At 37.9% G+C, this 14,378-nt stretch overlaps 1 protein-coding gene across 1 annotated transcript in view; it reads left to right on the top strand.

The window, feature by feature from the left end:
- The window catches only part of SNTG1 (syntrophin gamma 1), a gene marked incomplete at its 5' end in the record, with an annotated part of 87,093 nt that overhangs the window by 36,094 nt on the left and 36,621 nt on the right, over positions 1–14,378 (top strand). The window contains one exon of the mRNA XM_025214786.1: positions 4,265–4,357. Coding sequence (XP_025070571.1) covers positions 4,265–4,357 — 93 coding nt within the window. The remainder of the gene's footprint in view (positions 1–4,264; positions 4,358–14,378) is intronic.

Genomic DNA, 14,378 nt, shown 5'->3' with positions numbered 1-14,378 from the left:
CCCCCCCCCCCGTTACTACATTTGATCTTAGCCAAAAAGGCTGAGATGCTAATGGAATCCTACCACACGAATAGATTAGTACTGCCAATCTGAATAAGATGTATTGTTGTGCCCGTTGAGGACAGTCCCCCTCAGTACTGACTCATTTTCAAGTCATGGTGAGCCACTACATTAAATACATTTCAACTCCTTCTTCACTCCCAGAGCTGAGCTGTACCTTTCTTTCCAATTTCCAGTGAGTCCTGTTTGTTTGTTTTTTTCAACATCCTTAAATATTTAGCAAACATTAGTGAACGGGGATCCAAATAGCTTTACTTAGAATCCCTATGTCTCCTGCTCAGCTCATCCAATATGAATAGTTTGGCCCCGCATTCCATGTGGTAGAGGTGGACCAGGTTGCCCAGTACCTCATCTTCATATATATTTTTGTAGAATCTAAGGCCTGTTGACAAGAACACCTGCTTCCAGTGGGGGCCTCACTGTTATGTGAAACCCTACTTGGGTTGGTATCTGGAGTACACACACATACTGAGCATGGCTGAGCTGTGAGGTGACCATGGTTTGAAATGCTGTTGTCTCTTCTGGGGCCCAGCATGGTAAGCCATATGGTAAATTGTGAGCCTTTCGGCTTTGGACTAATGTCATGCATAGTTTATACTATATACAAGTAGGTACAAAAGTGTTTCTTAAAAGTGTGTTTATGAAGTACCTGTACTAAAATTTGCTGTTCTGGGGCTACTCTGACGCAGCTTAACATGCTGCAGAGGGGCTGGCTGGGACATAAGGGTGTTTCAGTGTGAGACTATCCAGCAGGCAGCTCCAGCACTGAAACATCCTTATGCCCCAGCCAGCCCCGTCAACATCTACATGTGCATTGCTGCACACTAAAGAATGCAGCCATAGAAGAGTACTTGTGTTGACAAGTACTAACCTACAGCTGAGTTAGATTCCTGTGGCCTTATAAGGCCACACGTGAAGACTCCGAGTCTTTATTGTAGATGCACCCACTCTCTTCAAATTTGCTTCTTGCTTCCATGTGCTCTAGGAAAGCATAGTCTGACAGGAAGGAATAAGGGAAGAGGCTTGAGGAGAAAGAAGTTTGTTCGGGCAGAGGACGATGGGGCTACCTGATCCCCCAGATTTTTTTCCCTGATGTAGCAGTGGAAGGGGGACAAATTCAAGGAAAATCTCTAATAATTAGATTCTATGGCTTGAAACTTATAACAAACATATACATTTTCCATATATAAAATCTAATTATTGGGGGGAGGTCGTCTTATAATCAAGGTCATCTCATATTCAATTAGGTATGTTAAGTGTAGGAATTAGATTATTTTAGAAATAATTGTAAAGAATTAGACCATGTTCATATTTTGATTTCATGGTTTGATTGTGTCTAGGTCCAATTGTTTGTCTTTCACTCACAGAAGAACCACTTAATCATTTATCTAACACAGTAGTGGCTGGCATATATGGATTGATGTCTATATACAGTTTAATGTGCTCTAATGAATGTTAATAGAAATTCTCCATGAACTTAAGTGGTCGAGGTCTGAAGCTTCAGTACATGAACTCCTTGGTGTTTGTTTACAATTTATGCAACAACCTTGATGTGTGTCTAGAACTGGTCATGACTTGATTCTGTTTGGGACAAAAAAGTAGCACAAAGATAGAGCAGCATAGATATTACATGAACATTCAATTTCCAAAAAAACCCAACTTACAGTAAAGTGTCAGAGAAATCAAATTTTAAATCATAACCCATCAATGACAACTGTTTCAGGCAGTATAAGTAGCAGATATAACCGACTTGTCCTTGTGGGGCCATGCTACACATTCAAATTAAAGCTGGATAAAAACTAACTATGGAGTTGTTACACATTTTCAAGCACTATCTTTATAGCTTGTTGGCTCTTTTTATATCTGGATAGTCATTTTTTATGTCTGATAATTACTTTGCACATGTGGCGGGTCTAAATTTATTGCTAGATTAACCAGTTAATTGTGTGATAATTACTTGGCAGGTCTGGCCAGTCTTTGCACATGTGGCCAGTCTAAATTTATTGTGCAATTAAATAATGATGCAACACTTTAATTAATTGCATTATTATGTAATTTGTAACAGGGGTCTTAAGAGCAGAGAAGAGCCCTTCAAAAAGAGAAGATGTAATTTGTGATCCTTGTGTTAAGGAAACAGTCAGTTAATTTGTATTTCAAAAAAAAAAAGTCATCCATTATATAAATGTGTGTGTTTACAATGAGAGGCAAGGGTTTTTGTGGGTGATATCTTTTATTGAACCAATGGTCTGGTTGAGAGAGGCATAAACAAGTTTTCCAATTAAGTACATTCTTCATCAGGTCCCCAGTCTAGGACTATCCCAACCATGCATTGGATCCAATAAAAGATATCACTCACAAAAAAATTTTGTCTCACTTATTTCTTGCATCATTATGGCTACAACATGACTACAGAACTATTAAAATATGATTACAATTACTCTCTCTATATATGTATTAGTACATGTATAAATTTTACTGTATACAATATGGTGTTAATGATGAAATAATGTGTCTTTTGTACAACTAAATGGAATTTAGAGTATTAAAAATGCCAAAAAATATAAGACACTGAATGCTTTTGAAAAATCTTACCTTTATTTCTCTTAGTTCTAAGAATTCTGGCCTAAGTTCCTATCCTTCCAAAGATATTTAAGATCAAGTTTCAAAATGGGGGTTTCTCAAGATAGGTTTCTGAATTGATACTTAAGAATCTAACTAAACACAACCTGTTTTGCAGAGGTTATAAGCAATTAAACTCCCTTGCTTTTTCACTTTGAGGGAAAAGTCTTAGAGTTTGAGAGTCAGTAATAAATATACTGCCATTAATAGCAATTGAGCTGAGAATTTACCTTGCAATGAAGCAGAGCCAGAAATATGAAAAATAAGCCATTCATTGAATGGGATAAATGTCAATAAACACAAATATGAATTATGTTCTTACTTATTTCTTATTAGGAGAGAGAGGTAGTTAGTTGTGTTAGTCTGAAGTTAGGTAGAAGGCAAGGCAGGGTTACAGACTAGCTTGTTCAGTAGGGTATAGTAGTCTGTAGCTTATGAGAGATCATTGCTCTCTGAGGTGCCACCCTTCCCTACCTTTTGTTTTATTTCTCATTGCTAGTCAAAGCTTTATATGAAACAAATATTTGTCTTAAAACTGATGAACATTTAGTAACTTACATTGTGCCCATGTTAATTATTTATACTTCATCCCATTGACACCGTGTGCATATAGTACGTACATTTTAGAATGGTTGAAACTGAATGTAGCAAGAAAGATTACTCTTTATGCTGTTCCTTACAATCATCAGCAATCGAGCAAAGTCTCTGACTTAAATCTGAAATGCAAAATTTCCCATTAACAATTTCCTGTATGCATAGTTTTGTAAAAATGGCCTTTAAAAACCACTTTAGTGCATCAGATTTTGTTTTAATTTAATCTGTTTTACAGTAAAATTCAGCATTTGCGTTAAACAATGCAATTTTGCCTTTATGAACCTGAAACCAAGTTTCAAGTAGGGCATTCAGTTTGACAGGAAAAGAATTGATTTTTCCATGTCATAGCCCAAAATGTCATGTTTTAAAATAAATAAATAAACCAAAGAATGAGACAGCTATTGAATGTGTCAAGGTTTACTCATAGGCTACTGTCTCCTAGCTGGAAAAAAAAAATCTCTTATAATTATAGGAATTATTTCACCAAAATAAGATGCCTATTTTAACACTGATATTTAAGAGATGGGAGGGGGGTGGGGGGGGAGTAACATACGTGAGCACCCCTTACATCCAGAGTTTCAACAGATATTATTCATACACTTTATTTTTTATCTGGACTTATGAAAGTTTTGTAGAAGTTATTCGTTTCATCTTTTAAAATCAAAGTTAGTATCTGGATAGAATGAAACTTTCCTTTTAGCAGTTGTCATATTAGGCCATTAAAATTGTTGAATTTTGATTTGTTTATCCTTAATGGAACCATAGCCTCTTCCTATCGTCTTTGGAAAAGTTCATTTCTGATATAACTCCATTGATCTGTGATATGTCAAGGATGAAATTGGCCCATTATATAAGTGGTTTCTTCTCTAACAATAATTTTGAGTTGTATGCAATAGAAAATGTGTGCATTAGACAAAAAAAAAAACCTTTGGAAACTAATACATGAGTGCATAAGACATAGTATACTAACTTTATTTTCTCATATTTGCAGTGCAAGACATATGCCTGTGTTTTGGAGAGCCATCTTATGGGGCTTACCATTGACTTTAGCATGGGCTTTGTATGCTTCGATGCTGCCACAAAGGTAAAGGTTGAAGACCTGTATCCACTATACATTAATATTCCTCTTCTATGTATTCTGTTTTGCAATGGAGAGTTACACCATCCTTGATCTATATTCTTTCAGTAGGCCAGCATGTGTTAGATCCCTTTGTACTTTATTGTAAACCTGGGGGTTTGTTACTGTATGATATAAGAAACTGAGAAGCTGCATTCTGGAATGCATTTGTTGCAGAAAAGCCAGTGTCAACTGTTATAGAATGTCAAGTTCTTATACTATAATTTCACAAGAACCCTGAGTGATTTGTGTTTATCTTTTCTCTTGATGTTGCCTGCTTTTCATCCAGTAATAAAGAAAATCATCCTCTGAGATGCATAGTAACCTAAGGATTCCTCAAAGAGACCTCATCATTCCGATCTCTGAATACACTAGTGGAAAATACTGTTACAGTAGCAGCTGTTAACATGTGTTACATTGTTACAGAAATTTTAATCTATATTATTTATTTATTTTTACTATTTCTATTTTTACACTGAGAGAGAAGTCATCACACAAGTACCTTAATCAAAGCATTTTCTATTAGCTTTTCCTGGCTTTTCTATTAACATAAAACTGATATTTCACCAATCTAAATGGAGTAGATGGCAGTCATTCACTTCAGCTACTGAAATTATACCCTTTGATATTCATATCAGTCTTGCAAAATTCTATTCATTCACTCACCTGAGCCCAGTAATATGTTTTGACAAGCAAGTAACATACCATTAGTTTTTACATTATAGTTACTACAGGCTGTGTCCAAAGCCAACAGCAGTCAGTGCAAGTCATTTTCATTGACTTTTTCTCTGAGTCTGTACCAGGCTCTAGTAGTTAGGGACAAAAATACTGCACATGATGTTCCCTGAATATTTGCTTGAATTTACAAATGAGTTTACTTTGCTCAGGCAAGCACCCATTTTGCGTTCGCTTTCCAAGCACATTCAAGTAATTGACTTTTGCTTATGTGAGTCTTCACAAGAAAAAGGTAATTTATATGGATAGTGCTTGCATAAGCATTCATACCAGATTTTTTTGTTTTTAATTGCTTTGTAGGTTTGAGAGGAAGAGAGAATCAGTGGGGAAATGAGCTAAAAATAATAAAATAATGAGAAGCAGCAGCAGCTGGGTGAAGTCCTGCAACACCAACCATAGCAATTTGCTGTCATTACCATTTCCTCCTTCACCAGTTTGCTGAGAATAAGATAGATTTATACTAGATGGATAATTGTAAACCCAGGGATGCATCAAATGGGAATAGGACCACAATTAGCAAAGGAAGAAATGAATGAGGGTTTGTCTATATGAACTGGCTATCTTGGTTAAATTCTATAATGTGGTGTAATTAAGTCACATCCACATGACATAAGCTCTTGTACTGATATAAGGATGTAAATGTAAATCAGGACATTTTATCCCAGAAGAATTTTGTGTAATTGTATCCCAAGTATGTGAGCCTGCCCAGATTTATTTTGGTAGTCTGCCAACTACCTTCCCACATTTCTTTGTAAACTGTCTTGGTCTGGGCCCTTTGCTTCCCTGTGTGGTTTCTTCTGCTCCTAGGTCAGGTTCTTTTTCTCTGCCCAGATGCCTGGTGGAACAACACATTGATAGTATTCACATGACAACACATGAAAACACTTCCTGAGAAATTTTGAAATGTATAGTCTCAATCATGTCTGCAACTGGACAACAGGCTGAGATTTTGGCCCCTTGCACAATGTGGGGAAAATAAAAGATGCAATAAGCCTTGTTGAGAACAACCATAACCAGAAGGCATATGAGGCTCTCTATATGGAGATGGAGCATAGGGAACAACTTGAAGAAGAAGTAGAAACAAGTGAGGGACAAAAACTGCTCATCTGGTACAGAGCAAACCACTACCTATACTACAAGAAGCTGGATGGGCTTTTGGCAAGGGATGCTAGCACTGAGCAGCCCGTCATGGCCAACCTGGGGAATCTCCATGGGAGGAATCACCAGACAGTTTGGTTGGGCACTAATACAACCTGAACTTCCCTGTCCAGTTCTGTTGCCAGGCAGCCTACCACCTCTAGCAACGCTTTGGTCTCAATAACACAAAGGAGGATGTGGTAAGCATTGTACATTTGCATTAATTGTTAATGCATGCCAATATTTAGGCAACTCTTTCTTGTTTTATTGGCAGTACTGGGAACTGCCATGATGGGAAGATGTGAGTTCTGATCACCCTCATTCCATATTCAGTCTCTTTCTACATGCTCAAAGTAGTTACTTCTGAGCGTAGTTGCTCAGGGGGTGGGGGGAGGAGAGGAAGCAACATTCTCTCTTCCATCATCTGTTCTCCAAATGAAGCTAATTACTCAACTGTCTTGCATGCTTTTGCTAGAACTCCAGTATCAACCTTTTCCCTGTTGAAGTTGCTATCCCTTGTGTTGTGCTGCTATCTGCTCCATTCCCCACTCCTTCATCAAGTTCTGGCCAGTGCAAGTTTTAAAAAATCCAAAAGATAATTCCTTACTGTGGATTCCTGCTTATCAAGTAATTTGTTTTTTATAGTTTTGCAGTAGAGTACATGCTGTTTGTTTATTTAAGGAATATTAATACAGGAAACCAAGTCAAGAGTTATAGGATGTAACTGGTTAAAAAAAATAATAGTTTTTCCATAACCTCACAAAAAACCCCACTTTTGTAACAAAGTCATTAAAATTTCTCACAAATCCCTTGGCAGAACCATGAAGTGTAGCGGATGTAGAACCTTTCCAAACCATTCTGCATAGCACCAAAAGATGATACCAAACTGAGACTTATAAAACACAAATTCTGCTACTCCCTATACATGCCATTACTGGAAAGAGCTGGTGCAACAAACTTTGAGCATGTCAGTAGTTAATATAAGATGGCATATCAAGTACAGAAAATACTCTAGTACAGTTCTAACACTGTAGATCAGGCCTGTTTTTTCCCTTTGTTCTTGAATAAGTTGTGTGGAAGATCTCTAAGAACATTATCCTTATAAATAGCCATGGTGCATACATAGCTGGATTGACTTGTGCCACCATCCTTACTGTTTCTTTAGATACAGAAGGAGTATTTTCTCCAAGGTTAGGGCACAGACATCAACCTGGACGCAGCAGCCCCTCCCCACTTAGGGTATGTCCTTTGAAATACTACTATAATTATATCATGCCCCAGTGTTAAAACAAACACAGCAATTAACAAAACAGCATATAACCTACAGTGTGAGCCACTACAGCTCTGTCTAGGTAAATTGGGAATCCTAACCCAGAAAACATGTATGGCATAGTAACAGAGTAGCAGGTAGCATATGATGCAGACCTCTAGAATGCAAGGTGGCCTGTAAACTTTAATGCTTCCACATGCAAGTGATCCAAATTGACATACTTTCTTCATCAGCTCACAATTCTGGGAAGAGGCTATGAAAATGGCTTTCCAAAATAGTGGGAAGGAAAAAAGTTTTATTTCAAATGCCAAGGAGACATTACAATAAAAATAATCATTTGTTGCTTTTTTGGCCTTCCAGGTTTTGCACTTGCAACTATCAGATCCTAAACCTACCATCACTAACAATAACCAGTGTACTGAACTTAAGGATCCAAAGAAAGCAAACCAAGGAGAAGATAGCCAAAGACCCTGTAGCAGCAACACTGAAGAATAAGTGGGCTGCAGATGAACTCAAAGCTGAAGAAAGTTATGGTTGTCACCAAGATGTTGGCTGTGGTTCAACCAAACATAGAAACCTAAGAAAGGATCCTGGCTATCAACTGAAAGAATTATGTGAATGAAGGCAGAAATGTAGCAGCAATTAGTGGGCATGCTTAGCAGACAGACTCCACAGCTAGTGACTATATTCCTTGGTGATCACAAAACTTACATCTCAATGCCCTGCATCATGAAAAACTAGCAGAGGTCCTACAACCTCTTGAAAACCCTTCTAACTGGCACCATATGACCAATGTCAGGCCTCTAAGACTGCACCGTTTCCTGGATGAACAGCATCCAGTGAGAGCTCGTGGATCCATCAGATCCTTCACGCTAGCCAACTGTCATGGTACTCTAATTCCATTGGTTTGTGCCAATGCACTGGGAGAAGAAGATCCTACCTATTGCATCAATGAGCCTTCCTTGACAGAACTCTTTTATGTTTTCGGAAGGTATTTTTACTGCACAGTTCACTCCCCACACCCAATTTTCTGTTAGTTTTATTTTGTACTTGGATTTTTTTTTTGTCTCAACTATATAGAACAAATAAAGGCTTAAAATCTGGGTTTGTTTATCTGTCTTGTTTTGTTTTTACTTAAAAATACTATTTTTCTCCCATCATGCAAACATCTGGCACTCTTTCAATTAATAAGTGATCACATAAATTATCTTTAATGAGAAAAGGTTTTAAAATAAGGAAATAAGGCAAAATATGCAAAGCAGATTACAAATATAGTCATGCACTTTAAGCAAAATGCACACAATGGTGAAAATTTCTGATAGGCTAGACAGCATTCTCTCATCGCAGGTCTACTGTACAATCTACTCTCATTTTCTCATCTCCTTTAGCCTGGATGGAGAAGTTGCCAGAGTATAGATTCTCCAAGAATAATTTTGTTCTAGAGCATTATTTACAACCTCATCATCTTTATTCTTGTCGGCTTGCTAGCTCAGATGTTGCCACAGAATGCTACTGCAGAAATGTGCTGCTGCTGCTGGCCCAACAGCAACTCCTGACACACTTCAGATCATTTAAAGTGACTGTTACAGAATGGCAAGATTAATATTATCACAATTTTGTTAGTGTTCCTGACTATTGGCATCACAAAATGCTCTCTTTCTACTTTGAATTTCCATCATCTCCTGTGAAGAGGCATTTCAAGCAGTGGGCAGAAAAGAATCATAGGAGTTTTAGAGGTTGGTTCCTAAATGTGAAATGTGGAGACTTACAACTATTCTCCTTAGTATATTCTCCCATGCATAGTCACAACTAGCTCTACAGGAGAGTTACCCAGAGTCTTGTGTATGTATATCAGCAGAAATTTCCCATGTAGAAGCAATGGGATTGTGATGAGGTAACAAGCACCTTTTGCTGGCATGCAGTTTAACAAAGCTTTTGCTTTCATGTTTTTTATTTCAAACTAAAATCTGTTAATTTAGGCACATTTTGAGAATGACAACAGGAAGCTGATGGACAGAAGCTTCCTGCAGTTGTTTAACTGAATTGTTCAACTTTGAGCACTTTTTGCCAGAAAGCCTGGACCAGATGATGGGAATGAGTCCAGAAATAAGATTCACAGGAACCTGAGCAAATGTTATCAGGCACAATTGTCAATCTGCTAGACTTCCTAATGATGAAAAAGACTGGGATGTATGCGACTGCAGGTTTCCTTACTATCATGAAGACCTTTTCAGCTTATTCAGTCCCATTTATTGAAGCCTTGACATCAGCAGGACTATAAACCGTACAAGATTTTAATGTAACTCCAAATGATAGAGCACCAATTTCTTTGCAGGTAGAACTGTATACACACAGAGATGCATATTTCTGTGACTGAAATGACTGACTATTAAGTTTGTGCTTTTGGTAACTTGCGTATCAATGCAGCATTGTTTAGCATAGCAACAGGACTAGTATTTTAAGACACTTTCCAAGCCCATGTATACTGGAAAAAAATGAGCTATGCAGACATATGACTGTAAATTTCACAACAAGGGTTGCACATTTATAGAAAATGCTTATTCCTGAATGTGGTAAAAAATGTCAGATATAAATTATTCACACAGCAAATGCATTTCATTGTAGCTTCATTATTCTGAGAAGGAACACTTAAAAAAAGCTGGTATGGCTGAACTCTCGAAAATTCTACAATACTACGTATAAGCTCGTCCCCACCTCTCCCCCTCCCCACAACCCACCCAAAGTAGATTCTAAGCATTTAAAGCCTTCTACCTATTACAAGAGATATTCTTTCAGCAATACTAGGTAACATATGTAACCAATCACTAGTTAACAGATGCAGTTAAAATACTAATTTTAATCTCATTTTAAAAATGTGCCAAATGAATAATGAGTACATTTAAGGAAATCACATTCTTCTCATGGTCATTCCACAGCAGAACAGAGATTATATTTCTCAAGGCATGTATTTGCTCAGCAATCACTTTTTATGGTGAGGGAAGGTGAGTAGACGTTGTTCCTATGTTGATAATTTTGCTAAGACAGATTTAAACTAAAGTTGTGTGCCTGGCCTAGCGCTATAATTAATTTAAAAGGAGAATTAGAATGAGATCTGGATAGACAAGAAGGATGCAGATAAAAACAATGGAAAGTTGAAATCAACGTATGGGATAGTTTAATGGAATTGGTGAACTATGTATATAGTTAGAAAAGAGTTTTCAAATAGGAGAGAAACTCAGCTGGATCTTTAAATTAGTGATGCCTGATCAGTTCCAACTCTGCCCTTTTGGTTTATAAAGACTGCAAAATAGGGAAGGTTAGTCACGCTGGGCAGCTGAGATGATAGGAACTTCCAGGTTTGTGAACCATGGCTAGATAGCTCCAGTTGCAGAAGGAACTTTTCTATCTGAGACTACACTGAAAGCCCAAATGCAGCAGCGGTGCTGAAGTTGCAGATGGAGGATATAACTCCAGAAAGCGGACAGAGACAGAAGTCTATATCGTGGCCGCAATACTAAGGTAGTAAATGATCCAGGATATTTGTGTGTGCGTGTGTCTGTGTGTGCGCGTGTGTGTGTGCATGTCTGAGTCAGGGGAAAGAGTTAGATGTGTTCAGAGAGGCTCAAAGCCCCAAACCTGGACCCACTAGAGCAGATTGATCTGGGGTCCTCCTGTCCTCATCCCAGCTCCTGTAACCCAGCAAAAGGACTGATTGACTTGATTTCCATGTAGACCAAGTCCTTACTTTGGCAAAGAGCTGCTGAGTTTTACTTTCTGTTGAAAGAACTAAATAGGCATCCTGCTGAGCATCAGGGGAGACTCTCCTTGCATGCTGCAGCAGACAGGAAGAATGTTTGTAAATAGGATCTGAACTGAATAAGAGCCCCATCAACAAAATTTACAAAGTCCTTAGTTCTGGTCCCCCTGCCAGTAGATGGATGCATTAGTGGATGCTGAAGCAGAAAATGATATTTAAATATTATCTCAGAATAGGAACAATAATAATTATTTGAAGAACACTTTATACTTGTTTTTTTTTATAATCAAAATATTCTGTCAAAAATAAATTAATAATCAGCTACAGCTAGATCCATGAAAACCTTTCCTATGAGAAACTAGAACATATGCAAACCCAAGGTATACATCTGAACCTGAATATTTATGAACTTGTTAGCATGAATTATCCCTGCTTCAGCTCTCCCAAAACATGTTTATCCTATTGCACTCATTTTCTGCTAACACATGCCAAATTTATATCCCTTTTTGCCTCTTCTGAAATATGAATTGATGTAAAAATCCTTTTAATATATTCATAGAGTTTAAGGCCAGGAGTGACCATTAGCTCATCTAGTTTGACCTCCTCTCTAATCACATACCATTTCAACCCATTAGCACTGTAGTGAGCACACTTCTCTTGTATTTAGGAACAGCTGAACAGCTTATTTTCTTGCTCAGAATAATTTCCAGCTGGTAGATGGACTGTCCAATCTTCCAACAGACCAAAGCAGTGTTGACCAAACATCATCAGAGGATCTTGCTTTTTTTCCTCCTTCCCTCTCTCCCTCCCATGTTTACAACACAAGAAATCAACCAGGCTCCAAGAGAGAACCTATATCTCCTTCCCTAAATAAAGGAGAAGGTCTGGTTTGAGTTCTCCAACAAATCTTTTTGTTTGTTTGTTTCCAACAGTCTCCCATAATTTCTAGTGCAAGATCAATAAGTATGTTTTGTGGTTTTGAAATGTATATACTGAAACCAGTAGAAGAATGGAGTGAGTGCCTAAAATCCACTGCTTCATTAGAAAACCCCAGGTCCACAGATAAATGGGTCAGCCACAACTAAGAGAAACCCTAATCAAAAGCTTTCCCAAACTCTTGTGATTACCATCACTAAATACTGCTGAATTGCACTACTACTCAGGTCTTTCTGTTCAAGCCATATTAAATTGTCAGAGCCCCAGGATTCTATAGGAGGTCTTAATGATAGCATGGGCTCTGATACTCATAAAACACATTTTTCCACTGTCTTTGTCTACAATATTTTAGCATCAATTTTATATTTGTATTCCTTGCCTGTCATGGCTCATGTTTCTTAAAAGTAGGTTTCTTTTACCTGTATTCAGTAGCTCTTTGGCTAGATGTTAAACTTGCTATGCTGTTTTTCCAAAAGTAAAAGAGATTAAAGACAAGAAACTAATTCTGAGGCCTTTTAGCCTCATGCCTTATTTCATTCACACCTACTCAGACAACCATCCTTTGGAATCAGCAGGAGTTTGCCTGAATAGGGTTAAATAAAACAGTTCTTATTTTAATAAAACAGGTTCTATAACTTAATCTAAGGTTCAGTGTATAACATCTGTTATGTTTGCCTGCCAGTTCATTTCAAAACTATTTTGAAATGCCTCTATCTATTCTAACAAAATCTGTTTCTTATGACTGATCTTCCTGCATCAAAATTTATACTAATTGTCAGGAAAGTGGTTATAAAAGATTACTGTATTCTAATACACAGTTGGTGCATCTACGCGTGCTATTAATTCACGCTGGAGTCAGCTGCTTCTTGGTGTAGTGTCTTCATGTCTGCCTGAGACCACAGCAATTTGAGCCAAGGCAGAGCAGCAATGGGCTGGCAGCAAGCTTGGAGGTGGGGAGGGGCAGTGGCTCATCCCTGGGCTCTGGGTCAAGGTGCTGGGTGGAGGAGGGGTGGCTGGGGCACAAGAGTGCCCAAAAAGCAGAGCCATGTGGCTAGGCAGCAGGCAGGGGTCTGGCCCCCTGCTGCCTGGGCTGACTAGGCACAATGTACACCAGGGTCAACATTTACATATGCATTTAGGTGCAGTTACTTTTGCTGCCATAAGATAGTACTCCCTCCAACAGTATCCATTCACAACTCTGAGAAAAGTAAAATCTTTCTGAGCTGATGCTACATGTAGAATAATACCTGATAAGAAACTAGTCAGAATGAAGAATACAGAATAGTATGCCTACCTGTCATTCCCCTCATAAAATAAGACCACTCTTGTCCAATACCAATGCATAGATTAGGTAGCCAGTGTGGGATTTACAGGAATTTATTTTCATGGAATTTTGCATAATGTGCATCTGGCAAGGCTCAAGAATTGTGTTGATGCTCAACTTTGGCTGAAGACAAAAGGGCAGTTGTAGTCCTATCTTACCAACAGCACCTTATGCACATATCTTACACATTTCAAATAATTGAAGTTGTATAAGGTCTCCCAAAAGTCCTAATTAAATTATTGCTGTATTGGTATTTTTTATGGAGATAAAACAACCAAATCTTAGGACATAATTGTTGATGATTTTTAACCTTCCTTTGTTTGCTCAATGTTGTAGCTGCACAGTACTGAGTTTAAGTTTTTTTTCACCAGAACTTCAGCCTCTCTTTGCTAGCTCACTGTACTTCTTCTATTATACTTCTAGGAATAATAGTTGCAAGGTATCTTTGAAAGATCAAAGTTAATATCCAGACATTTTTGTGATTACGCTGTTCAAGAACGATTCCTGGGAGTGTTCATTAAGTAAATTCCTGGCTCATATAAGTGTCAGATTAGCAAGTTCTAAATAATGTGTTGACTCTGAAACATTTTGTTTTAATGGCTATATTTGCTTGATTCCAAGAAAAGGTTTTTTCCCCTTCACTTTACATGGGGTAAAAAGTCCTTCATCTTGGAATCAAGTATGAGGTTTCATAGATTCATAGATTCGTAGATGTTAGGGTCGGAAGGGACCTCAATAGATCATTGAGTCCGACCACCTGCAAAGGCAGGAAAGAGTACTGGGTCTAGATGACCCCAGCTAGATGCATATCCAACCTCCTCTTGAAGAC

The sequence above is a fragment of the Alligator sinensis genome, unplaced genomic scaffold (genome assembly GCF_000455745.1).
Source record: "Alligator sinensis unplaced genomic scaffold, ASM45574v1 scaffold1007_1, whole genome shotgun sequence".
NCBI lineage: Eukaryota > Metazoa > Chordata > Crocodylia > Alligatoridae > Alligator > Alligator sinensis.
The sequence above is the reverse complement of the archived record's forward strand: the minus strand, read 5'-3'. Positions and strand labels throughout refer to the sequence as shown.